The sequence below is a fragment of the Chrysochloris asiatica genome, unplaced genomic scaffold, assembly GCF_000296735.1.
Source record: "Chrysochloris asiatica unplaced genomic scaffold, ChrAsi1.0 scaffold00386, whole genome shotgun sequence".
NCBI lineage: Eukaryota > Metazoa > Chordata > Mammalia > Afrosoricida > Chrysochloridae > Chrysochloris > Chrysochloris asiatica.
Window position 1 is genome coordinate 635,993 of NW_006408904.1, and position 27,116 is coordinate 663,108.

The window sequence follows — 27,116 nt, forward strand, 5'->3', positions numbered from 1 at the left end:
GCCAGCAGAGGGCCTAAAAGAAAGAGTATCCCAGATGTGTGCCCTTGGGTAAGAGATACACCCCTGGGCTCAGTTTACTCATTTCTAAAAATATAGTAACGTTCATCCTGCCTCATGAGGTTGTAGTGTGGCACAGTGGAACGATGCAGTTGTAAATGGATGCTATGTCAAGTATTGGATAAGCAGACAAACCCACCAACTGCTCCTTGGAAACCCTATACAAGGTCACTATCAGTTGAACTGACTTGAGGACATTTAACAACAAAGAGGTGTGAGAAGTTTTGTCTGAAAGCACAGGGTTTCATGGTAAATTTAGGATTGTTGCTAAGTGCTGTGAAGCCTATTTTGAACTGGTAGCGACCGCATGTTACAGAGTTGAACTGCTCTGTAGCATTTTCTCAGCTGTAACCTTTATTTGTTACTGTTATATGCTGTTGAGTAGGTTCGACTCATAGCGACCTTGTATAGGGTTTCCAAGGGGCAGCTGGTAAGTTTGAACCACCGACCTTGTGGTTAGTAGACCTGTGCTTATCCTACAGCACCACACCAAAACTCCATAATCTACCTTGAGTGAGTAGAACTGCCAGATCTTTCTTCTGCTGAACTGCTGCGTGGGATCCAAGGCAATATTCTGATTGTCATTGTATCCTCATCCCTTCATCAACTCTCCCATTTAATGCTCAGCATTACCTTCTTCTGCCTCACTCACTCTTCTCATCAGTCAGATTCTCCACCATTAGATGGAGCAGGTTACCCAATAAGCAAGGTAAGCACAGGCTTACTTGTACTTAAGTCAACTAATATGAAGTGAGCAGTTTAAATGCTATGGTGAAAAACGTGAAACTGTGAACTGCAGACTAGTAAGTAAACACAAGTAAGCCCATGCTTACCTTGTTTATCAGGTAATCCGACACTGCTGTCCATCACATGCTCTGTGGAAGACAAAGCTTTGCTTTGCTTTTTCTATGTGTGGGCTAGGACATGCACAGGTGACTGTCATTTGCTTATACCTGATTAAAAGGCTTTGCTTCCATCCTCCCTCCAGGGATCACAGGTGTGGGGTGTCTCTGGGCCTGGGTTTTGTGTGAAACCCTAGCCCTGCCTCTCAGGCCCTGTGTGTTAGGACAGCTTACACACCCTCTCTGAGGCTCCATTTACTACTTGGTTAGACAAGAAGGTACAGTTATGCCCTTATGTTGGGTTACAGTGGAAACAAAGGACAGTTGTACCCCAGATGCAGAGCCTGACACAGAAATGGTGCTTGGGATATGAGCGTTCCTTCTGTTTGTCAGGTTCCCTGTCTAGGGCTGGGATTTGAGAGACTTCCTCAGCTCAGTCTTCCAAGTGGACCTCGTGGGCCGGTGCCATTACCCACGCATGAGCACAGTGGTCTGAGCTCTTGAATGTCCTCCCTGGGTCCTGCACTGTGCGCTCCAGGCTCACACTTTCCCTTGTAGCCAGCCACTGAGCCCCTCCTCACTTCTCTTGGTGTCAGCACTGCGATACCAGGGTCTCTAGCCAGCTGCAGGACACCTCCTCAGCCTGCATCTCTTCTGGTCTCCAGATGTGCACCCTCTGCCTGAAGATGAAGGGTCCCCATACCCCAGGTCCTCAGGCAGGTGACAGATAACCCTTATTTGCAACACCTGCTTCTTCCCCTCTGGTTTTCAGTATCCCCTCCCTTCTCACAAATTTCCCTGGCCTAGCAGAAGCCCCTGTTTTCTAAATGCCCACACTTTAATTTATAGTTTATCATGCATGCAGAACTTAATAACATGCTATTATATTTCTTTATTGTTTCATACTTGTTCTCTGTTCTTTAAGAGCAAAGGGTTTTCTTATACTTCTTTTCTGATTGCTTCCGAATTATACAGAACAGTTCTGAATGTAAGGTTTATATTTGCTGACTCTCCATTCACAAGCAAATTCTCTGCTATCATGCCTTTAAATGCTTTATCCTGTTGGCCTAAAATGCCCTTCTCTTTTTCTGCCTTTGCATGACTCCCTTCAGCTCAGGTGAAACCTACACTGGTTAGCTTCCCCAGCCACCTCCCCTAGCTCCTCTGAGCAGAGTTACATTATCTTGATGTTATATCTTTCTCCTCTATTAATCTGAGATCTCTGTGAGAGCCACAAGTCAATCTTTAGCATCTCTGCCTCCTGGCATTACCCTCGTACACTACCTGGCACTTAAGCCCACAGTATGTACTTACTGAATAAATAATTGAAGGTTTACAGGAACCTAGTTTTGGGTTTGTAACCACTCATCTTGTGTGTTTGTTGTAGTGTGGTGACTTGCATGTTGTTCTGATGCTGGAAGCTATGCCACTGCTGTTTCAAATACCAGAAGGGTCATCCATAATGGACAAGCTTCAGCAGAACGTCCAGATTTAGTCTAGAAGAAAGGCTAGAAATATACTTAAAAAAAAAAAAAAAATTAGCTAATTAAAATTGTATGGACTACAGCAGAATATTGTTGGAAATGGTGCTCGAAGATGACTCCCCTAGGTTGGAAGGCACCACACAGTCTTCACAGTGGACTCAGGCTTACCGATGATCCAAACCTGGTGCAGGATCAGGCAGCATTTCATCCGGTTCCACATAAGGTCTCCATGGGCTGGAGCCAACTTGACAGCAAACAAAAACAACAATAGTTTTGGTCTGAGCTGTGGTACCTGGGGTCTGAGTTTTTCTTTGAAGAACTCTGTGTAAGATGGTTTCAAAACAGTAGCTGCACAGACGTCACTTGTCTGCTTTGTAAAGAACAGCACTTAGTGTCGTGGGTTGTAAATGCTGCTTTGAGTTCATTGCATCCACTCTTGTTGACCACTGCTGTTATCTGGAAGGGAGGAATTCTGGTTCTGTAATACAGGGCAATGACTGAAATAGCTTCCTGTATATCCTGTCTTCATAAATGCCTTCCCAATTCCTTTCCTGCCTTCCTCCACCCACAACAAATCCCAGACCCTCCTTGGACTCCCCAGCCCTAAAGGACATTTATGAGGCTCACCACTGGGCAAGCTTGTGAAGCCAGTTCCTGCCTTTTCCCTTCCCTAGCATGAGAACCGATGGCCCCCTCCCTCACCCTCGCCTCCTGGGCCAAGCTCTGATATCTTTTGCCCTGTTTATGGGCCGTTGGGATTTTTCCAACAACCTGAAATGAATCTGCGAGGCCCCACAGGTAGTGCAGCCCCGTCTCAGGGCCATAAACCGTGGCTGAGTCTTTCATCTGCGATTGCTTATGTCATAAACAAGTGGGAGGAATAGGCAAAGGGGGAGAAACAGCCCTGAACCATTCCAGATTTTTTTTTTTTTTCACAAAAGGGGAAACAAAAGGCCCTGAGAGACATGTTCAAACCTCGTGCCAAGCAAATTCATTTCGCTCTGATAGGCTGTGTGTGGAGACTTAATCTCTGGACTTCCCCACCAGGAGTCAGATTTATGTTGTGTTTGTGTCTAAATGGCCTCTAGGGATGCTGACATTTGTTGTTGGAGAGCAGCAAGTGGTGTTCCTTTCATCTCCGCAGAGGGGTGTCAGTGTAAATTATGAGGAATAGCTTCGTCCTGCATCTGGGCATGGGAGCCTCTGGCAATGGCTACAGGCCGCCTCCCCCTCCACTCCTACTTTTCTGCTGTTTTAAGGTTTTTCTTTCTTCATCTTTTGCTCTCCAGTATTCCTGCTGGTTTTGGGAGAAATCTCCTGACTCCTTTAGGGCTTTGATTTCTCTTGGACAAATCAATAAGTGAATTTTCAGCAGGACACGTTTTCATGGAGAAGTTGGGAGTCAGAAGTTGGTGAGTTCTGTTGTGTCAACAGAGAAGACAAGAGCCTCAATGCACATTACGTGAGCAGCCTGGAATTTCCCTAAGAGAATCAGAGAGCAGTGAGCATGCTGCCTGTGATATTTACAGCACAGGAGATGAAAGATGATGAGGAAGCAGTGGTTTAGTGGTAGAACTGTTACTTTCTATGCAAGAGATTCAGGTTTGATTCTCAGCCAACACCTGTCACTCTCATTGCAGCATTGCAGGTTGTTATGATGCTGAACAGGCATCAGCAGAGTATCTAGACTAAGATAAGAGTAGAAAGAAAGGCCTGGTGGTCTACTTTAGAAAGTCAATAAAAATCTCTACAGATCACAAAGGTCTGATTTGCAACTGATCAAAGGGATGGTGCAGGACTGTGAAGTCGGGGGATGCTTTGATAGTAGCTAACCGTGGAACCAGCCGCTCGCTCCTTTTTTGGAGTTCTGGTGTGGCTCTGTGTTAGACTGTGAAGTCATATGAATTGCATGGTTGGTGGTACAAGCTCACCAGCTGCTCCTCGGAAACCCTGTGTAGGTCGCTATGGGTCAGAATCTACTCAATGGCACTTAACAACAACAACAGAATGAAGGCGCTCTGGTAGCGTAGTGGTTACGAAATCAGTCTGCTAACCTCAAGGTCATTGGTTTGAAACTACCAGCTGTTCCGCGGGAGAAAGATGAGGCTTTCTGCTCCTGTAAAGATTTACAGCCTCGGAAACCCTGTACAGGGTTGCTATGAGTCGGAATCAACTCCACAGCACATTACCGCTACCACCACCACCAACAGATAGAAGCCGAGTGATGGTTCATTATTGTCTGCTGTCCTGTTGGCAGCTGGTTCATGACATCCATCAGCATCTATGCCAAGAGAACCCTCTATAGCAGAGTCTCCAAATCTACCAGGGTACCTGAGATTCTCACACTGGTGACTGTTTTTCAGGGAGGCATTTCCTGGTATGACACCATAAGATAAACACTGGGCCACAAGGTCAGTTTGAGCTGCAAGGCTGGCTGTGCACACTCACCAGCTGCTCTACTGAACCCTATACAGGGTCACTATGAGTCAGAACCGAGTCCACAGCACTTAACCACAGAAAGAACAGTATTTCCTGTTAGTGTACATATCATCAATCTATGAGCACCCATTGATTCCATGGTGTTTCAGTTTATCCTAGTGCTTCCTACCTCCAGAGTCAGAGCCCAAAAGCATGGGACACAGGAGGTCGGGAGAGGTCTAGAGCACGGATCAACCCACTCTGACCTCCAAGCCAAATCTGGACTGTCATGTTTTTGCTAACACTGTTTTATTGCAACACAGCCATACTCATTCATATTATCCACAGGTTCCTGGTGTGGCATTGTAGAATCATTACTGGACTGTGAACCGCAAGCTTGGTGGTTCGAACCCACCAACTTCTCTTCAGAAACCCTATACAGGGTCGATATGAGTCAGAACCAGCTTGATGGCACTTAAAAATAACATCATGCTGCTTTAAAGAGCCCTGGTAGTATAGTGAGTTACGTATTAGGCTGCTAACTGCAAGGTTAGAAGTTCAAATCCACCAGCCGCTTCATGGGAGAAAGATGAGGCTTTCTGCTCTGATTTACAGTCTCAAAAACCCTATACAGGGTGGTGGTTGTGTGACTCGAGGGCACATATCTACCACCACCACCATGGCCGCTCTGGTTCTAGTTGCTGATTGGTTGCAATAGAGATCATATGACTTGCAAAACTGAAACTATTTACTTTCTAGTCTTTAATAGAGCAAGTTTGTAGACCATGATGAGTATATAATGCATTGTCCCTGGAAAAGAACAGCCTCAAAGTTGAAGAAGCTAGAGTGTGACCACCCCTCATCAAGAGAATTCTTGCTTTAACTTTGTTTTTCTTTAATCCTTTGGGTTTTAAAATTTGTACTATTAAGGGGAGTGGAAAGGAGAGCAAAGACATGCTATAAAGAACATCCTATATGTCCTATCACTACTACCAGGAGTTCCCTGATGTGGGTGTAGTAGGATAAGCACTGGACTGCTAACTGCAAGGTAGGCAGTTCTAACCCACCAGCCACTCTCAGAATCCCTTAGAGAGTTGCTCTGAGTTGGAACTCACTGGAGAGCACACAACAACAATAACATGTGCTTAGAAAGTAATCCTGGTGACACGGTGTCAAGTACAACCCCTTATGCAAAATATATCATCTCACTAAGTCTCAGGTACCTCATCTGAATACTGGAGACAATGACACTCACTTAGCAGGTGGAGTTAGAATATAGGAGTAATGACATGATGTGTGAATAGCTAACCTGGTCTGAATACGTAACCAAACCAACCAAACCCACTGCCAGTGAGTCTGTAGGTCAGAGTAGAACTGCTCCCTTAGAGGCTGAAAGGCTGTAAGTCTTTATGGAAGCAGATTGCCACAGTTTTCTTCTGAAGAGCAGTTGGTGTGTTTGATCATAGATGTTTTCGTTAGTAGCCAAGTGCTTTAACCAATATGTATTGAGCTGCTAATCTGCAAGGTTTGCAGTCCAAACCCACTAGTAACTCTAAGGAAGAAAGATGAGGCTATCTGCTCCTGTCCAGATTCACAGTCTCAGAAATGCTAAGGAACAGTTCTGAGTCACTGTGAGTTGGATTCGATGCAATAGCAGAGAGTGATGTGCCAAGAGGAGCTTTGAGACACACTGAGATGACATGTTTTGCATGGACTGTACTTGTATCAAGGGACAAACTGGGATGGAAAATGAGGCCTGCTAACATCCAGTTCCTTTCCAATGACATCTTCAAGGAACTTATAGTTAGTATTCCTTCATGTTCAAATGTATTTTTAAATGCTCATGGAGAAAATAAGGCACTGTTCTTTCAGATAAAATAACTTTTGGCTCTGGCAAAGGGCCAGGATGAAAACCCCCCATAAATTAGAACACAATGATAGTCTAAACTAAAACAGCCTGTGCAAATGCACCACCTTTACATGAAGAGCAAGGATGCCTGACTCAAACTGTGTATCCCTTCAGCTTGGCTTCGTTGAAGTTGGTCAGAAGGGGATCAGAATCAGGGGAAGGGCACTGGAATCAGGGGAAGGGGACTGGGCTGGGGGAATACCTTGGGGTGAGGATTTTCCACTGGAGGAAATAGGACTTCTCAGATTTGGGAGGATCCAGAGATTCATGTGGTTCTTGTTTGGGTAATTTGGGCACAAAATTGCCTAAGGCTTTGAATGCAAATGTAAGAAGTCTCTCTCACATTGGTATTTCCCAGAAGCTTAGTATTGTTGTCTTTAAGTGCTGTCCAGTCAGTTCTGACCTTTAGTGATCTTGTATAGGGTTTCTGAGGAGCAGCTGGTGAGCTTGAACCACTGACCTTATGGTTCAAAACGTCTTTGCAGTCCAGTACATTAACCTGCAACACCACACTAGGACTCTTAGAAACAAGTTGTTGTTGTTGTTGTTAAATGCTGTCAAGTCGGTCCTGACCCATAGTGACCCTGTATAGGGTTTCCGAGGAGCAGCTGGTGAGCTTGAACCACCAACCTTGCGGTTCAAATGGCTTTGCAGTCTGACGCATTAACCCACAGCGCCACATTTATAGGTGTGTAAAGTCTGTGCAATGAAGAGGTAGTCTGGGAAGGACTATACTGGAGAGCTTTATTTATTTTAAAAGTTACCCCTTGGGAACCGACGCCGGAGACATTGTTCCCACCGCGGAGGGGGCACTGAGACCTGCACACCCCTACTCGTCCCTTCCTGCATTCATGCCCCGGGTCCTGCTGTCTTGGCAGTGACGGTGCAGATGTTTGGCCTCTGAGAGCTCCTGGGTACCCGGGACTGGAGACAGATGCATGAGAGGCCCATGACAACGCAGGAGTGGTAGTGATGGTTCAGGAAGCCAAGCAGAAGTGCGCTAGGGTTGCGTGAGGCATGACAGTTTGTCTTGACTGTGTTTAGGTAGGAAAATGTGGAAGATTACTAAGACACCAGAGAGGACCTTGGCATACTGGTCTTGATCGAAAACAAAAAGAACATTATTCACAATAGCCAAAAGGTGAAACAACCCAGTGTCCATCAACATATATAAATAAAATGTGCAGTCCTGGTGTGGCGTTGTAAGGAAAAGCACTGGCCTGCGAACCACAAAGTCGGGGGTTCAAATCCACCAACCTCTCCTTGGAAACCCTATACAAGGTTGCTATGAGTTGGAATCAACTTGACGGTACTGAACAACAACAACATATCCATGCAGTGGAATATTACTTAGTGATAAAGAGATATGAAGTTCTGATACATGGTTATGACATGGATGGACTTGAAGGCATTATACTGCGCAAAGCCAGTCAGTCACAAAAGGACCAATATTGTAAGAAATATCTAGAATAGACAAATGCATGGAGACCAAAGTTTATTGAAAGCTTACCAGGGCAGGTGGGTGAAGACTCCCAGTGTGACACTGTAGGATCAGCTCTGGACTGTTATAACTACAGGGCTGGTGGTTCACACCCACCAGCTGCTCCTTGGAAGCCCTATACAAGGTTGCTGTGAGTCAGAACTGACTAGACGGTGCTTAACAACAGCAACATGGGCAGGTGGGTGAGGGAGTTGCCGTTAAATGTGATTAAAATATTTGGAACATATACTGGTGATGATAGTATAATGGGGGAATGTAATTAATGTCGCTGAATTGTACATGTAACATGGTTTAAATCGCACATGTTTTACTACACTATATATTTTTAAAGTTAAAAACACACACACACACACACCAAAAACAGTTACCCCTTGGGGAGTAGTTGATCTTACAGTCCAGAAACAACAAAGGACCTTAGGACCATCAAGGGAGGAGAGCACAAGTGGAATAAGAAACCTTATCCAGAGAAGCAGTGACACCAGAGATGGAGGCAGAGATGAGGACATGGAGGGAGGGAACAGCTGAGGACTCTAGATTCATGGGAAGAGAGGGACTTAGAGATGGCTGCCAGGAGGCAGACTTGCAGAATGTGCCCTTTGGTGGTGTAAATTATTATATATGCCTGAGTGTTTGAAAAAAAAGAAAAAAAGAGCTAAAATGAATAGAGAGAGATACTGTTAACTAACAGTACTACATGGAGGGAATTATAATCATTGTAATGAAACAAAGTATATGATTTGTTAAATGTAAAACTGATGATCCGTCCTGTAAACTTTCACTCAATTCTTAAAAAAAAAGTTTACCCCTTGTATTGCTCATTGCATCTAAATTAGAAATAACTCACATATTTTTACAATGACTTTAATTGAGAGCTATTATTTATAGACAAGCAATTCTGATGAATTATCCATGTTACCTGACCATCCTCAGTTATCTCCACCTGCAGGTAACTTAATGCTGTTCTTTTGTGGCCTTTTAAACAGTAATATTTTCTGCCTCCTTGAAGTGGCTAGAATTTCAGACATTGTGTCTAGGAAGTTATATAGTGCGTGTCTAGATTTAGTCTTTCTTCTTTAAAAATAATATTGATTGTGTTATTTGTAAACATATACACAGTAGTTTAGGTTTCTGGTCAACAATTTCTGCCCAGGTTGTTGGATGGCATTTGTGACGATGTGCTTCACAGTGTGTGAACATTCTCATTATTTCTGTTCTTGCTGTTAGAGTTCATATGAATCTAGTTTTCCTGCCCTGTTACATTCTGATTTTTGTTTTAAAGTAATTGTTGGCTGTTTGGTCTCACATAGGTGATTTTTTAAAGAAGCATAATACTACGGGTGGTAGTTTTTTTTAGATCTGTGTGCCATCAAATCAGTTCTGACTCATAGCAACCTTGTATAAGGTTACCAAGACTAAATCTTTACAAGAGCATAAAGGCTCATCTTTCTCCCAAATAGGTTGGTGGAGTCAAACTGCTGACGTTGTAGTTAAGAGTCCTTGTAGTTAACAGCTCTCTCATTTCTTGCAAAAAGACATCTGGGAACCAATACTAATAGCCAGCATTTTGGAGTCCTGGTGTAGGATAAGCACTGGATTGCTAACTGCAAGGTCAGTAGTTCAAACCCACCAGCTGCTCCTTGGAAACTGTATACAGGGATGCTATGAGTCATAAACAACTCATCACGGTTAACAACAACACCATTGAGCTTTATGTGCCAAGCAGCATTATGCAATTCTGACAGCCACCCCGATGAAGTAGTCTCATAGCTGTCTTTTACAGATAAAGACACTGAGTTATAGGGAGGAAAATGATTTGCCCAAGATCACACTGTAAGTAAACATGGAACCAGCACACCATTCCGTAATAAAGTCCAGAGCTGCAATGGTGGACTCTGGTACGGACTCCTGGCTTTTAGAAGTACTTTTCTTAACCTCTTCCTTGAGATTTCGAACCATACCATATAGGCTATTGCATTCACATGCTCTGTGCTGCTGAGAATGTGGACCTCAGAAACAGCTCCAGAAAGTGACTTTCAGGGACTTAGTGCATTGTTTTCTGCTGCTTTTAGGCAAAAGTGACGATGAGGAAAGTCTTTGCAAGTCAGCCCACGGGACAGGGAAAGGAGCCTCTGAGGATGGTAAGGACCATAAACGCCCTAAACGTCCCAGAACCATCTTGACGACCCAACAGAGAAGAGCATTCAAGGCCTCATTTGAAGTATCCTCCAAACCATGCCGGAAGGTACAGGAGGGGAGAGGGTGTGGAAAGGGAATTGGGTCCCAAATCTGTGCATATATCATAGATACTCCTGAGGTGTAGGTGGTTGCCGGGGTCAAGACAATAGCAGGCTGTTCAGACAGAGCCTGTGCAGGTGGCCCTGTGTCCCACTGGAGACCTCAGAAAGCACTGAGGCTGGACCCAGGGATGTAGTTGAACCCTCTAATACTTTTATGCTTGCACCACTATAACGGAATCTTGGTGTGGCACTGTAGGATAAGCACTGGACCTCAAGGTCAGTTAGAACTGCAAGGTCAGTGGTTCAAATCCATAAGCCATTCCTCAGAAACCCTTTTACAGGATTACTGTGAGTCGGAATTGACTCGATGACACGTAACAACAACACCAAATTGCTGTAACTGGGTCCTTGCTTACTCCTTTCATTTCATGGGAAGCAGTGAGAATATTGAAAATAACAGGAACCAGTGATACATAGACCAAGATGCTGTAACAGATTCTAAAAAGTGTCTTAATGAGATAATGAGTTTATTTCTCTCTTATATCATAGTTAAGAGGTGAGCAGTCTGAGGTTGGTGGCACAATTCCATTATGTGGGTCCAGGGGCTGCTCTGGTTGTCATTGTTTTCCCAGTCAGTAGGGCAAGTCAACCCAGGAGTTACTTGCATCAACTTCACTCATAGGCATTGGTCCAGATTTAGTCACATGACCACACCTCCTGCAAGGGATACTGGGAGTGAGTCTTTCCCCAGGTCTACTGGGTGACCCTGTGCCCTGCTAAAATGTGGGGAATCAACTACTAGTAGGAAGAAGACAAGACTGTGTATTGGGGACAGTTAGCAGACTCTGTCATAGCAGTCTTATTGACTGCTGTTGATTTTTGACTCATAGTGACCCCATGTGATAAAGATAACTACTCCACAGGGGTTTCTAAGCTGTAATCTTGTCAAAAACAGATCTCTACATCTTTCTCCTGTAAAGATTACAGCGTCAGATTTGGAACTGCTGGGTAGGTTTGAACTGCTACCGTTCAGTTAGCAGCTAAGTGCTTAACCATTGTGCCACTAGTATATGCCATCTTTTGACATTGCCTTCTACACAATAAAAATAAAATATAACATTATTTATTTAAATTCATGGAGGGAAGAAACTATTAAAAAATGTTAGTGTTGTTTTTTCGTCATCCCTATTTGCATTAGTCAGCTTTTGCTATGATAACAAGCAGCCCCAAATCTTAGTGGCTCCCAGAGACTAGTTACTTCTTGCTCCCAGGCTGTGGGTAGTCTGTGGCAAAGCTGGGTTTGCTTCAGGTCTGCTCCAGTAGTCTCTCATTCAAGTCTCTACCTTGAAGGAGCCCCACATGGAACATGCCTTTCTTCTGATGGGGATGGCAGAGGGTAGAAGACCAGGTCAAACTGGGCAAGCTCATTGAAACCCTTTGCTTGGATGGCACATACATCATAGTCACTCATCTTCCACCAGCCCATGTGGCTGAGCACAGCATGGATGCTGTAGAGAGGTTCACGGCTCCCATAGAGCCAGGGGACGGAGTATGAATAGATGCCCAGCAGTAAGAGTCTACCTCAGCCTGTGACCTTTGAAAAGTCTCAACTACAGAGCTCTTTCTTTCCCTGCCCTTGCTGCTTTTAAGCTCCAAGGAGATACTGGGGAAAAGTGAAACCAGTTGTTATCAAGTTCATCAGATTCCTGGTGATCCTGTGCGTGTCCGAGCAGAACTGTGCTCCAGAGGATTTTCCATGGCTGACTTTTCAGAAGTAAATTGTCATATCTTTCTCCTTAAGACCGTTCTAGGTGGACTTGAGCCTCCAACCTTTCAGTTATCAGCTGAGTGTGTTAAACATATGCACCACCTTGAGAGTCCAGGAGAAAGTGAAATACTCTCAAAGTAGACTTGCCTTTAATACTGTGTGTCCTGAACTTTGGGCCTTGGTACGCCCTGTGTCCAGTGCTTGCCCGTGGGTAGTCTCCAGGCCACCTGCGTGAGGGAGATGTGCACCAAGGACTGTAATAGAAGGGCCGGCCAAGAGCCGCGGGCACTGAGGGAAGGGGAAGGTCACTTTTGTGGGAGCAGTCAGGTGAGGCTTTGAGGAACAGGTGGCTTTCGTGCCAGGCCTCTGAAGGATGGATAGGGTTTCAACAGGTGGAGTTGGAGCCCTGTGCAGACTGCTATTTTCATTGGCTTTAGCAGAAGGAAGTGTTTAAAAATCCAATCTCATCATCCCACTTCTCCTAAGCCTCAGTCCAAGTGGTGTGATCAAGGAGAAGTACTTCTCAAGATCTCGGGTTTGCTATAATCACAAATTGATCCATTCAAGTAGCTCCTTCAATTCCTGCTCCTTTCCCGAATCTAACCAAGAGAGACAGTGTCTCTCAGACCCACTCTTGTCTCTACCCTTCTCACCACTTCGCCAGCCCACTTACTGCCTGTCCGTGTGGAGGGGAGATTTTAAACATATGTCTTTATTCCCTATTTTCTGGGTGGCACAAATGGTAAGTACAGACAAAGGGTTGGTTGTTCGAACCTATCCAGAGGAACCTCAAAAGCCAGACCTGGTAATCTGCTTCTGAAAGGTCACAGCCTTGAAAACCCTATGGAGCCATTCGATTGCTCACACATGGGGTCTCCATGAAATGGAATCAACTGATGGCACCTAACATCACTTTATCATCTGGTCCCTGATGATCCTCTCTCTGCATGGCCTTGTGCATTCACCTGCATCCCAGCTTCCTGCCATGCTTTGTCAGATTCCAGATGGCTCCCACTTTTCAGGCTGAGCTCATGTACCTGTAGTGTAACAGTGAAAATGAATATTCATTAAGATACTGAAATCTCTTAAAGCTATGATAGAGAAAACAGAAAATGTAGGTCAGGGAATTTTGACCAGAGAAGAGAGCAAGAGAGAGCTATTTAGTTTTGCAAAGTGAAATTTACCCTGTTTTCCTTCAGTCCATTAATGCATATGCATAGATTATATATAGTAAAGGCACAACAACAGACCCTGCTAATGACTAGCAACCACATGAAGGTCGAACTTCTAGCCTGAAAGAAACCCAGCACATCTGAGTGAATGATTATTCCTTTCTTAATCACCTGGAGACGGACCCGCTCTCCACCGGAAGAGAAGTGATGCTCTGTGTTTTGGTTTATGCCTGTTCCTCTGTAAGAGTGACCTGTTGGCCTCCACTTGCATTAGGTAGGAAATGTTCCAAGCCTCTTGCTCTGAGATTGTGATGTTTCTCTATTTGTAATATATATTATTTTCTCAAGGTGAGAGAGACACTGGCTGCAGAGACAGGGCTGAGTGTCCGTGTGGTTCAGGTGTGGTTCCAGAATCAGAGAGCGAAGGTAATCTGCTTCTTACTCTTGTCTGTCTCTGGGTTGCTGATTTCCTAACTAATAGCAATAGGACATTTGAACTTGCCTCTAGGTTTTCGAATTCTCATTGAATTCGTTGGCTAGAACAGTTTTCTTCATTCAACAGTTCTGTCATCAACAATCATTTCAGCCACAGCAGCCCTGCAGGATGGAAACAGGCTAGGCATTTGTTTTAGCCAAATGACTATTAATTTCTTAGTAGCTGTGACTGTGAATCTAGCCAACCAGATGTGCTAGTGTCTTTCTGTGTCTAACTAAAAGTATGCTCTGTAATTCATGCTTGTTTAACCCAGATACCAAAGTTATTATGAAAATTCCCCTAGAAACCCAAATAACACACAGTTGACTGAGCTAAGACACCAGTCTGATGTGGGTAGAATGAATATCTTTACACCATTCTGACACACCAGTGCCCAGCGCCTCACTAATTTGAGTGGGCTTCAAAACTCTATGATAAAGTTGAATTAAAAGATAATATAATTTTCCCCACAAACTTTTTGAAGTTCTCATATATGCCCAAACTGCCATTTGCCATCTGCATCCTGCCAAGATCTGTGTTTTCCTGAAATGATCTTTCTCCTAGACCTTTTCCTCATTTATTCCACATGAAATTCATGTGTCCTGGAGTCCATTTTTCTAGGATCCTGATCTTTGGTAGCTGCTAAATTAATATTTGATTATGACTGCTAATGGTTAACACAGTTATATGCCTAACTGAAATCCCCAGAGCAGGACTGCTGATGGGGATCCCATCAAAAAAGGGTTGTATGATTAAAGATGGTCTAGAGCCCTGTAGCCAGGAGTGGATTACCCAATAAACAAGATAAGCACAGGCTTACTTACTAATTTGTACTGGGCATCTAAATGAGTTTCAGCAGAGATGTGGGGGAAGCCATGTGAAATTGTGTGCTGCCCTATGCTTTACCTTGTCAGGGATTGGAAATCTGAAGAGGCTTTGCTTCTGTGGGAAGATGCTATGGGCTTAGGAGAGAGACAGATGCCAGCCATACCCAGAAGCAGAATATTTGATTTGGTGAAAAAATGTATAGCCATTCATTATGGTGGTGGTTATGTGCTTTAGAGACAATTCTGACCCATAGCGACCCTGCACAGGGTTTCCGAGGCTGTAGATCTTTACAGGAGCAGAAAGCCTCATGTTTCTCCTGCAGAACAGCTGGTAGTTTCAAACTGCTGACTTTAAGTTTGGCAGCCCGATTCGTAACCACTACGCTACCAGAGCTCCTTAGCTATTCACTATAGGTTAGTAAGTAAGCATAAGTAAGCTCATGCTTACTTTGCTTGTTGGGTAATCCAACACTGCCTATAACATCTGGATTCAGAAAGCATAGAGCACGTTGAACAGCTCTGAGAAATCCTGCAGTAAAGAAACTTGGTTAATGTTTTTTAAACATAGTGTTTCCTACACAACTACATCCTCAGAGTGCATGTTAACGTCCGGTGAACCCTAGTATTCCACAGAACACAGTTTGAGAAACACTGGGTTAAACATTCCTTCACTAAGGGAGTATCTGTGTTATCAGGGTGCTTTGGGAGACAGGCATGAATCTCATGGCTGAACTGTAAAACCCAAGGAACCCAGCAGGTGATAGGGAGACGTGGGGATCATGAGTCTTGTGGCACCTCCCAAATCATATCCTGTCAGCTGTCCCTTGCTCCACATCTAGGCAGGGCTGGCCTTGGGCACTCATTTACTGATGCCACAGCTCACACACTTACTACCTTCTGTGGAACAGAATCATCACATACGTCAAGCAGCAGGTTTTATTTGTGAGAGGAGCTCCTTGTCCCTGCAAAGACAAACTGCTCCCTTGCTTCTCAGTGAGCCCTCTTAACCACTGTAGCAGAGAAGAAAAGTCCCTCAGCTGGGATGCAGCTAAATTTGAGGTTTGAGTCCTCAAGCTTGACTTCTTTATTGCATCAAAGCTAGAGAAACGGCCACTCTGCTTTACAACAAAGCTTTCTCATGTAAAAGTTGTCACTTCTGGGTCCCCGCTGACCCCAGGAACCTGTTGCAGGTCACCTGACTTCTCATCCTTTGGTTCTTTTCTCACCAGATGAAGAAGTTGGCCAGACGGCAGCAGCAACAGCAGCAAGATCAGCAGAACACCCAGAGGCTGAGTTCTGGTAAGCTGGTAGCTCTTCCTGACAGGCCTTTGCTGGAATCCAGGGTTCTCTTACTGGGTGCCTCCAGTTTCCCAGGTTTCTGAATGATTTCTGGCCTCAGGGAAACCCAGGCCATAGCCATGCTGGAGATGGAGCCTTCATGTGGGGACTGAGCCATGAGTAACTGCGAGAGACAGAGGACGCCTGAGCTGCTCAGGGGAGGGGAGGCACATTGCCTCGGTCTTCACCCATTGTGTGGGGAACCGGGACTGTGCACAGAGCCAAAGACATTTCTACTTTCTCATTCTGCTTACTCCACATATTTCTGAGCTAACCAGTTAAGTATGGGAGCATCAGTGGTTCAATAGTAGAATCCTCAGCTTGCATGTGGGAGACCAGGGTTTACTTCCCAGCCAGTGCACCTCAGGCAGTCATTACCCACCTGCTAGTGGAGGCTTCCATGTTGCTCTCATACTGAAGAGGTTTTAGCGGAGCTTATAGACTCAGATGGCCTAGGAAGAAAGGTTTGGCAATCTGCTTTAGAAATCAGTCAATCAAAACTGTGTTTTATCATAACAGTCAGATTTGAAGCCAGTCATGGGATGCTAAAGGCAACATTTTGTTCAGTCGTGCATGGGGTCACCAAAAGTCGGGCTGTCATGAGTCAGGAAGCTGTTCTGTGAGTTTGTCATACTGTGATAGCTTGTGTGTTGCTGTGATGCTGGAAGCTATGCCACTGGTATTTAAAGCACCGACAGGTATCACCCAGTGTAGATTGGTTTATGTATCACCCAGGATGGATAGGTTTAAGTGGGGATTCCAAACTAAGATTAGGAAGGAGAGGCAGACAACTTCTTAATGGTTAGCTACTGAAAACTGTACAAACAGCAGAGGAACATTGATGTAGTGCTGGGAGCTGAGCCCCTGAGGTTGACGACAATCAAAATAAGACTGGGGAGAGCTACCTCATCTAAGTAGAGTGGACCTTAATGATGTGACTGGAGAAGAGCTTTCGGGACGTTCCTTTGCTGATGGGACACAACTCAAAATACGAAGGAAACAACTGCCAGCATCCATTGATAATTGGAATGTGGACTGTATGAAGTATTAATCTAGGGAAATTGGAAATCATTAAACATGAGATGGAATACATAAAGATTGACAGCCTAGGCATTATTAGTGAGCTGAAATGGTCATATGGTTTACTATGATGGGGATGGGAATGTCCTGTTGAAGAGGAATGGGGTTGCATTCATTGTGAAAAAGAACATTTCAAGATCTACCTTGAAGCACAATGCTGAATGTGATATGATAATATCCATATATTAAGAAAACCAGGAAGTGCAGTGACCCTGTACAATAGTCACTGAATCATGAGCCACAAGGTCAAACAATACAATCCTACCAATCACTTTATGGGAAAAACATGAGGCTTTCTGTTCTCATAAATTCATACAGCCTCAACAACCCAAAACAGGGTTGCTGTAAATCGGAAGAGACTTGATGATCAGCAAAAACAAGAAGACCAGCTGATACCTCTGTTGCTCAAATTTATGCATCAACCATCAAAGTCAGAGATGATAAAATTGGAGAATGCTACCAGCTCCAACTACAGAGTCCTGATGTGGTGACGTGGGTTAGTGCTTTGGACTGCAAAGTTGGTTTGAACAGCAAGGTTGGTGGTTCAAGTTCACCAGCTGCTCCTCAGAAACTCTATTCAGGATCACTGTGGATCGGAACTGATTTGACAGAACTTAACAACAACAACCAACTCCTTTAATCTGAAATTGATCAAGCATACAATTAAGATGCATTGATAATTTCTGGTGATTGGAATGTAAACATTGGGAACAAAGATTAGTAGTTGAAAAATACAGCCTTGGTGATAGAAATGATGCAGGAGAATGCATAATAGATTTAACAAGACCAACCACTCCTTCATTGCAAATACCTTTTTTTCAACAACATAAAAGATGACTTTACACATGGACCTCACCAGATGGAATACTCAGGAATCAAATTGACTACATCTGTGGAAAGAGATCGTGGAGAAATTCCAGATTATCAGTCAAAAATAGGCCAGGGGCCAACTGTGGAACACGCTATCAATTAATTGTTCATGTGCAAGTTCAAGCTGAAGCTGAAGAAAATGAAAGCAAATCTCCAAGAGCCAAAATATGACCTTGAACATATCCCACCTGAATAGAGAAACCATCTCAAGAACAGATATGATGCATTAGCCATGAATGACTGAGCTTTGGAATGACATCAAGAACATTATACAGGAAGAAAGCAAAAGGTCGTTAAAAACACAGGAAATAAAAGACCAAAGTGAAATCCAGAAGAGACTCTGAAACTTGCTTTGCAGCATAGAGATGCTAAAGCAAAAGGCACAAATAAGGAAGTCAAAGAGATGAAAAGAAAATTTCAAGGGCAGCTTGAAAAGACAGAGTCAGCTATTATAATGAAATGTGCAAAGACATGGAGTTAAAAAGCAGGAGGCAAGAATACATTCAGCATTTCTCAAGCTGAGTGAACTGAAGAGAAAAATTCAAGCCTCAGCTTGCATTACTGAATGATTCTATGGCCAAAATATTGCATGATGCAACACATCAAAAGAATATGGAAGGTACAGAGTCACTGTACCAAAAAAGAAATGGTCTGTCCTCAGCCACTTCAACAAGTAGTCCATGATCAAGAACCCACAGTACTGATGGAAGAAATCTAAGCTGCAGTGAAGGCATTGGCAAAAAAAAAAAGGCTTTAGGCATTGATGGAATACAGATTGAAATCTTTCAACAAACTGATGCAACACTGGAGATGCTTACTTTTCTATGCCAAGAAATTTGGAAGACAGCTATTTGGCCAACTGATTGGTAGAGATCCATATTTGAGCCCATTCCAAAGTAAAGTGACCCAATACAATGCAGAAATCATCAAATAATATCACATGAAAACATAATTTTGCTGAAGATTATTCAAAAACAGCTGCAGGAAATTTCTGACAGAGAACTGCCAGAAATTCAAGCCAGATTCAGAAGAGGATGTGGAACTAGAGAATGTCATTGCTGAAGTCAGATAGATCTTGGCTGAAAGCAGAGAATACCAGAAACATGTTTACCTGTGCTTTATTGGCTATGCAAAGCTTTCAACTGTGTGGATCATGACAAACTAGATAGCATTACAAAGAATGGATACTCCAGAACACTTAATTGTGCTCACAAGGAACCTGTTCATAGTCCAAGAGGTGGTCATTCAAACAGATGAAGGGGATGCTGAATGGTTAAAATCTGGAAAGGTGTGCACTAGGGTTGTAGTTGTTGTTGTTATGTGCAGTGGAGTTGGTTCTGACTCATAGTGACCCTATACAGCATTTCTAAGGCTGTAAATCTTTACGGGAGCAGAAAGCCTCATCTTTCTCCCACGCAACAGCTGGTAGTTTCGAACCAGAGCTCCTTAGAGTTGTATTATTTCACCTTAATTATTTAATCTGTTTGCTGAGCACATAATCCGAGAAACTGGAGTATATGAAGAAGAACGTGGCATCAGGATTGGAGGAAGACTTATCAATAACCTGTGATATGCAGATAATACTACCTTGCTTGATGCAAGTGAAGAGGACTTAAAATATTTCTGATTAAGATTAAAGAGTATACCTCAATGTAAAGTAAACAAAAATACCCATCACTGGACCAATAAATAATACCATGATAAATGGAGAAAAAAAACTGAATTTGTCATTTTGCTTGGATCCACAATCAGCATTCATGGAAGCAGCAGTCAAGAAATCAAATAATGTATTGCATTAGGCAACTCTGCTGCACAAGACCTCTTTAAAGTGTTCAAGAGCAAAGATGTCAGTTTAAGGACTGAGGTACCCATGACCCAAGACATGGTATTTTCAATTACCTCATATGCATGTGAAAGTTGGACTATGAATAAGGAAGACTGTAGAAGAACTGATGCATTTGAGTTATGGAGAAGACTTGAAAGTACCCCCGAGTACCAGAAGAACAAAGAAATCTCTTTTGGAAAAAGTACAGGCAGAAAGCTTCGTAGAAACCAGGATGGTGAGACTTCAGATGGATCTGTCCCTAGAGAAGGACATCATGCTTGGTAAAGTGGAGGGTCAGTGAAAAATAGGAAGACTGTAGCAAGATAGATTAGCACAGTGGCAGCAGCAATGGCTTCAAGCCTAAAAACAATTATGAGGATGGTTCAGGGCTGGAGAATGTCTCATTCTATTGTTCATAGGGTTGCTGTGAGTCAGAATAGACTCAAGAGCGCCTTACAACAACAACAACCCTTACTCCAACATGGCATGGACCCTTCGTTAGTCTTTTTTGTTGTTTGTTTTTAATAAGGAAGTGTTGAAAACAGATAGATTATAGGCAATTTCAAGGAAGTTAGAAGAAAAAAAATCAAGACGCACTATATTAGAACAGTGTCTTCTTAAGGGGCTATTACCCGAATTCACGCATCAGGAGAATTTCCTGAAAGGTGTGTCTTAGAGCAGTACTTCTTACCTTGTAACATGCACTGGAATCACCTAGGATTGTGTTAAAGTACAGATTCTGATGTAGAAGGTTTGGAGGGACCTGAGATTCTGCATTTTAACACTTTGAGTGAGAATGCATACAATAGGATCTCAGTCCCTTCAAAAGAGTCACTTGTCCTTGCATAGACTCTGCCTGGTGCTTGACATCTGGACTAGGCTCTTTCTAAATCTTGACTATCACCTACCTCTTCCATCCAAGAGTTCCCTTGACTTCACTGTCTAGGCTAAACAGTATCTTAATGACAAGATAGATGTTCAAAGTAGAGAAAAATGAAACAAAGACATGAGCTGCAGGGGCAGGGCTGAGCAGCATGCTGTCCAGACACCTGAATGTTATCCTTCACTCCACCCCCAGTGGTTTTTATCTCCAACTAACCTTTCGTTTCCATGTGCTTCAGGCGACACATCCCTTTGTTGTTGTTAGCTGCCCTTGATTTGGTACTTGACTCATGAGGTTGTCATGCACAATTCTGTGCCAGTCCCATAATCAGTTACAATTTGGACTGTTGCAATCCATAGGGTTTTTATTGGCTGAATTTTGGAAGTAGATCACCATAACTTCCTTCTTAGTCTTTCATGTATGGAAGGTCCAGCATCATAGCAACATGCCACTGACAGAAGATTGATAGCATGACGTACATTGACCAAAAATCAAACGTAGGTCTTCCTTATGCCCAGCACAACCCTAGAGTGGGTTCATGTTTGATAGCCTATCTTGTGGAGACCCTGTGAACTTCAAAGAGGGTTACTGATAAGAGAGACCCTTAGTTAGAACCATGCACATTGACTTCATCCAGGCCAGCAAGCTCAAAAGGAGAAAGGATGCCTTGAGGTCTTAGGAGAGCACAGACTCAGTGCTTGGGACTTTGTTTAAAGAATTCTCACAGCAGCTACTAGGATAGGTTACAGAAAGCTGAGAATGTTGGGAGAAAGTTGTTCCATCTTGTAGATGAGGAAATGGGTTTTCTGAGAGCTGATGGAACCATGCTCAGAGAACCACAGCAAGATGAGGTGGCAGGAATTGAGTCTTCCTTTTTATCATAACATTTATAGATGGGTGTAATACCTACACAGAAACTCTTGTAATATTCACACCAACTTCATGAGGTCAGCTGAGTCAATGTGGTGATTCCCATTTAGCCAAGGGGCTCCCATTGGTTTAACACTGAAAGGAACTTTAGATTCATGTGCTCCAATGGCTGCCAAACCAATGCATAGCATCCGAACCCTTTGTTCAAGTGAAGCTTACAAAGTTACACGCTGTCCCTCCACTGTCCTCAATTTCTATCCTCCAAAGTGACCCCTGATAGCATTCAGTAGAGCACAGTCTGGAAACCGAGGCTCTCTTCACCTCATTCCCTTCCATCTTATAAATGAGAGCCCCAAAGTCTGGAGGAGCGAGACTGTTTAGCCAGGGTCACATAATTTGTGTGGTAACCACCCTCCAACTGCCTTTGATGATTCTCCCAGCCAATGTCTACACCCCATGTAGCCCCCTCTAACATTAATTGGGGCTGACCTGGAGGGTGACTGCTGACATTAATTGTGGCCTCTACTTCAGACTTTCTTGGATTACTCACCCTAGGGGAAGTCAGCTACCATGAGCTGCAGCCTTATGGAGTGGTCCATATGATGGCCCCCAGTGGGGCTTTCAGACCGAGCACATCCCACTCCTAGTCCAGGGTTCCCCGCCACGCACTGGCCTCCCTCTCTCACTCTCTTCTGTGGAGCAGAGCAAAGGCCAATACTGGGAAGGAATGTTGGGCTGGGTTGGGGACACAAATCCCTGAGCGTGCTTATGGTCCTCCTTGCAGCCTGGGACACCAAGCTACACGCTGAGAATGACCTGCCTTCTTCTTTGTCCCACAGCTCAGACAAATGGTGGCGGGAGCAGTGGGATGGAAGGGATCATGAACCCCTACACCACTCTGCCCACCCCACAGCAGCTCCTGGCCATTGAGCAGAGTGTGTACAGCTCAGACCCCTTCCGACAGGGGCTCACCCCACCCCAGATGCCTGGAGACCACATGCACCCCTATGGTAAGAGGGACTTACAACCCCACAGCAACCTCTCACAACTTGCTTACATAGATTTCAGATTCCCTCCCAAGTTTATTACATGGTTTCTTGATGCTCCTGAAGCCTCAAATCAAAACCAGTGCCGGCATAAGAGAGTGTTAGACTAACTTAATCAACGGTTACAGGAGGAAGACCAGGATGCATATTCATTTATGCGGTTCTCATTTAGGCTTACCTTCAAAGCTTGTGGGTTTAATCATTGACATTTAATTTGATTTAATCATTTAAATTAAAAATCAAATTTCACAAGTCTTGCATTCCATGCTGGGCCATCACACTTAAATGTTTGCGAGCAATAGAAACACTGGTGCGGGCAGAAGGCCTTAATTAAGCAAACATTTCCCTAGAGAAAGTGGATGTATAAAAGCACATAAAACAAATGTTCTAATTGGATGATTCTCCTAGAGCTACTAGTAGGCATAATTTATGAACCCAAAACTGACTCTTTAAAATGGGTGAGGAAACTTTTTCTGCCAAAACTTACAATATCATTCATGGGCCATACAAAATGATCACCTTGAAAATTAGCCTGCTGTATTTGATCAAACATTGAATTAACTCAACCCCAATGTGATAGCTGGAACTGCAATTGCCTTGGCAGGGCCAGACCAAATTATTTCATGGGCCTAATGCAGCCGGCAGGCCAGACGTTCCCCACCCCTGCTTTAAAATGAAAAGTCTCTTCCCTCTACATCCTGAAATAGGATTGAGTTAAATGCTGGGTGTGTAGTAAGGAGTCCTGAAGATACAGTTGTTAAAACCCTTAGCTGCTAATCAAAAGGCCTGAACCCAATAGCTGATCTATGGGAGGAAGATGTGGCAGCTGGCCTCTGTAAAGGTTGTTGTTGTTGTTAAGTGTTGTCAAGTCGGTTCCAACCCATAGCGATCCTGTGTAGGGTTTTCAAGGAGCAGCTGGTGAGCTTGAATCACCGACCTTGCAGTTCAAACAGCTTTGCCGTCTGGCACATTAACCCACAGTGCCACACCAGGACAGCCTTGGAAAGCCTCAAGGGCAGTTCTGTTGTGTCCTCCAGGGTTGCTATGAGTTGGACTTGACTCCGTGGCAGTGAGCTGGGTGTGTATAGCTGAGCCTCCACCACTTGCCCAGCTTGCTGCTTATGGACTTGGGGACCCTCCCTGCTGAGTAGAGGCAGGGACAAACTCTGGAGTGAAGGACTCAAGTTCAACCTCAGGGTTAAATACACAGAACAAATCAATGACCTGTTTAATGCAATGATATGACCCATAGAATGGTGTTATAAACACTGATTGGTAAAAATAAAACTTTACTCAGCAACCCTTCAACACTTTATAGTATCTGAGACATAATCTGAGACATACCAAAGCTCACAGATTTTGTCAAATAACAGTTTTGCCATCATTAAAAAACAAACAAACAAAAAACTCATTTTTTTTGGTGAGAATCCCCCACCTTCCCATGTCACACATTCAGCATTTATTAAGATCTAGCCCTATGCAGAACCTTCTTTGACCAGCCTCATTCATTTATACAAACGTAGACACATGTGACTTCCATCCTCTTTGTCTCCTTAGCTAACATATGTAACACTGTTCCCATCCTTCACGTCACAGCTGTGGGAAAACAGGCAAAAGAGTCTTCTGTTTTGTAAACCCTTACATTTTCGGAATCCCAGGGGTCTTGTTACATTGAGGACCCCTGTGATGAATCTTTTAGCCAAATAAATAATCAAAGCCAGATGGTTTGTTTTATAAGCTGCAGTTTTTAATCTTTCCATTTACTTGAAGGGAATGTAAAATGTAGTAGTGGGCTCTCAGCTTCTCTCTCAGAGTGTATGTGAGTTACAGTTAGGCACTTGATCTTTCTTTCCTTTGTAGTAAAAACTTGGGGATACAGCAGGCACTCGGGATGCCCTGGCTGCTTGAAAGGGCAAATGTTATCAAAGTGGGTTTCATTAGCCCCCACCACAGAACGTAGGCTTGTTTTCTTACCATCCCTCCTTCTTACCATCCCTCCAAGCATGCTAGTTATCCAAGTCCTCTAGGAACCCTGCTCCCCCACCTCTCCAGCCTCCTGCCCACTCCACACACTCATTGTCTAGACATCCTGACATTTGCTTGTAGCACTCCATTTAGTACTCTGTCATCTCCTGCTTTGTATTGTTTCCAGTTGCACTTTAGGCCCAGGTCCCTGAAAGAAGGAAATGGATTTGGTCTCTTCATACTTTTTCTGTGTTGGTTAATACACTTAGCTGCTCACCAAAAGGTTGGAAGTTCGAATCCACCCTGGGTCACTTTGGAAGGGAAAAAAGAAAAAAAAAAATCAGCCTTTGAAAACCTTGTAGAGCACAGTTCTATTCTGACGCACATGGGCTTCGCTATGAGTTAGAACCAACTCAACAGCAACTGGTCACTGGTTCTTTTCTGAATAGACTCTCCCCTCCTTTCACCCACCCCCTTCTACAGCACCACTTTATTTGGATGGGGGGTGGTTGTTCAGGTCCCACTGGGGAATGCAGTTGACTTCCATAGCATTGCAGTGAGTCACTCATTTGGAACCTCATACCGATGTTTTATCTCCATTTCAGGTGCTGAGCCCCTTTTCCATGACCTGGATAGTGACACCTCCCTCAGTAACCTGGGTGACTGTTTCCTAGCAACCTCAGAAGCTGGACCCCTGCAGTCCAGAGTGGGAAATCCCATTGACCACCTGTACTCCATGCAGAATTCTTACTTCACCTCTTGAGTCTTCCCCTTGAATTCCATGGCTAGGCTCCCAAATGGAACAACCGTATTATGTGAGGGGTCGGCTGGCATTAGAATGGGGAGGCCGAGAAAGAGGTGGGTTGGGGAGGGAGTTTTGTCGGGGATGCTGTTGTATAATGATATGATGTGACTCGGCATTTCCAAAGACTGAATACATTATGGATTGCATAGTTTAATGTTTCTAATAAGAGTCTTAGCGTTAGATATGAAGATGTGTTTATCATTAAGGACAGGGACCTTTAATATAGACATTCTCATGCAAACTAGATTCCTAGAGACTCCTAACAACTTCCCACCATTCTGGGGAAGCTCTTGTCAAGAGGTGCACACGTCTATCCATCTATACACCCGTAGACAGACTGAAAGATAGATAGATGTGTGTGAGTGTGTAACCTTTCATACTTTATCATCAAAGTTTATTCCTAATTATAACAGATGTCAACTGTACAGCAAAAGTAACTTTATTTTCAGTGTGAACTATATTTAAGGAAATGCTTGATGCACTTAAGTTATAAAATGAGATGATTTACTTTTATAAACTTTATTTTTAGTTTGGAGAGACTTGCTGGCAGGGCAGAGAGGGCTGTTCCACCTAGCCCCATAGCTTTGAGTGCTTGAGTTCCTTCTGTTTTCCGAGACTATTGTTGAGGTCTGGAAAGTAACTCTGTGGCTGACAGTGTTCTCTCGTGGGCCCCTGCTCTCTGTGGGGTTGAATCACTGGGCATGAACAGGGCAGAACAATCCCTAATCGTATTCTTAGAGAATTCAAAAGTCCAGACTCCTGGGCTTTCCTCTTAAACTCTGGTTTTTGGACAACAATAGAAAAGTCAGCTGTGCTCTTGATCTCCAGCATCTTCTGGTGTGGGATGAGGCTAATAGAATGTACCTACCTCACTGGGCAATGCCAAGGCTTCATTCACCCCCAGGACAGATGAGCAAGGGGGAGACAAATACCTAATATAGTCAGAATCCAACTAAATCAGTCTCTTGGCAAAGGAAATCGCTAAGGCTGTTGAGTTGGAGAGCTCCTCTGCCTTTAGAGCGCCATTGCCCGCCAGAGTCCCTGCTGCAAAGCCTGGGCTGCCGAAGTAGCAGCTAGAGCAGCTCAGAGGGGTGTGAGAGTCCTTAGGTGGGGAAGAGACTAAGGCTAAGTGGGTGAAGGAGGGCATTGTGGCGTTCTAGAGCTTGTTGTTTTTGTTAAGTGCCATCAAGTTGGTTCCGACTCAAAATGACCCCATAGCTAAGAATGGTTTTAACAATCCCCGTTGTTAAAAGAGAAAGAACATGCCAGAGAAACTGACCCACGAAACCTAAACTATTTGCTCCCTGCCTATTCACAGGAAATGTTTGCTAACCCCTGCTTTACAGGGTCTGTGTCTAAATAGGCTGGTGGAGATTGCAGAGGGAGGGGTGGTCCAGGTGGGAATCTAGGGCTCCTTCTACTGACTCACTTTTCTGACTCTGAATGTAGACACCCCAGTAGCCATTGTACACAGGGACACTTTCACTTTGTGTTTTCCAACTGTGGTGCTACAGCAGGATACTTCTGTCCTAGGAGACCTCTTGGGAAGTCAGAATGAGGAGGTGGGAACACAGTGGGTCAGCGTAGACTCCTCCTCTGAGAGTCCTCCTTTTGGGACACTAGGGAGACATGGACCCAGTAACACTTCCCCCTCACACCCTGCAATGCCTGAGCAGATATGTCCACTGATGGTAGAGTCTACATTGTGTGATTTTTGTGCTCTTGTTTATAATGTGTACAAACC

The 27,116-nt window shown here is 44.0% G+C and overlaps 1 protein-coding gene across 1 annotated transcript in view; it reads left to right on the forward strand.

Moving 5' to 3' along the window:
* The window catches only part of LMX1A (LIM homeobox transcription factor 1, alpha), a 224,817-nt gene extending 198,282 nt beyond the window's left edge, over positions 1-26,535 (forward strand). Inside the window, exons 4-8 of the mRNA XM_006876512.1 lie at positions 10,281-10,453; positions 13,737-13,814; positions 15,920-15,989; positions 22,396-22,566; positions 25,173-26,535. Coding sequence (XP_006876574.1) covers positions 10,281-10,453; positions 13,737-13,814; positions 15,920-15,989; positions 22,396-22,566; positions 25,173-25,330 — 650 coding nt within the window. The 3' untranslated portion in view covers positions 25,331-26,535. The remainder of the gene's footprint in view (positions 1-10,280; positions 10,454-13,736; positions 13,815-15,919; positions 15,990-22,395; positions 22,567-25,172) is intronic.
* Positions 26,536-27,116: the final 581 nt, after the last annotated feature.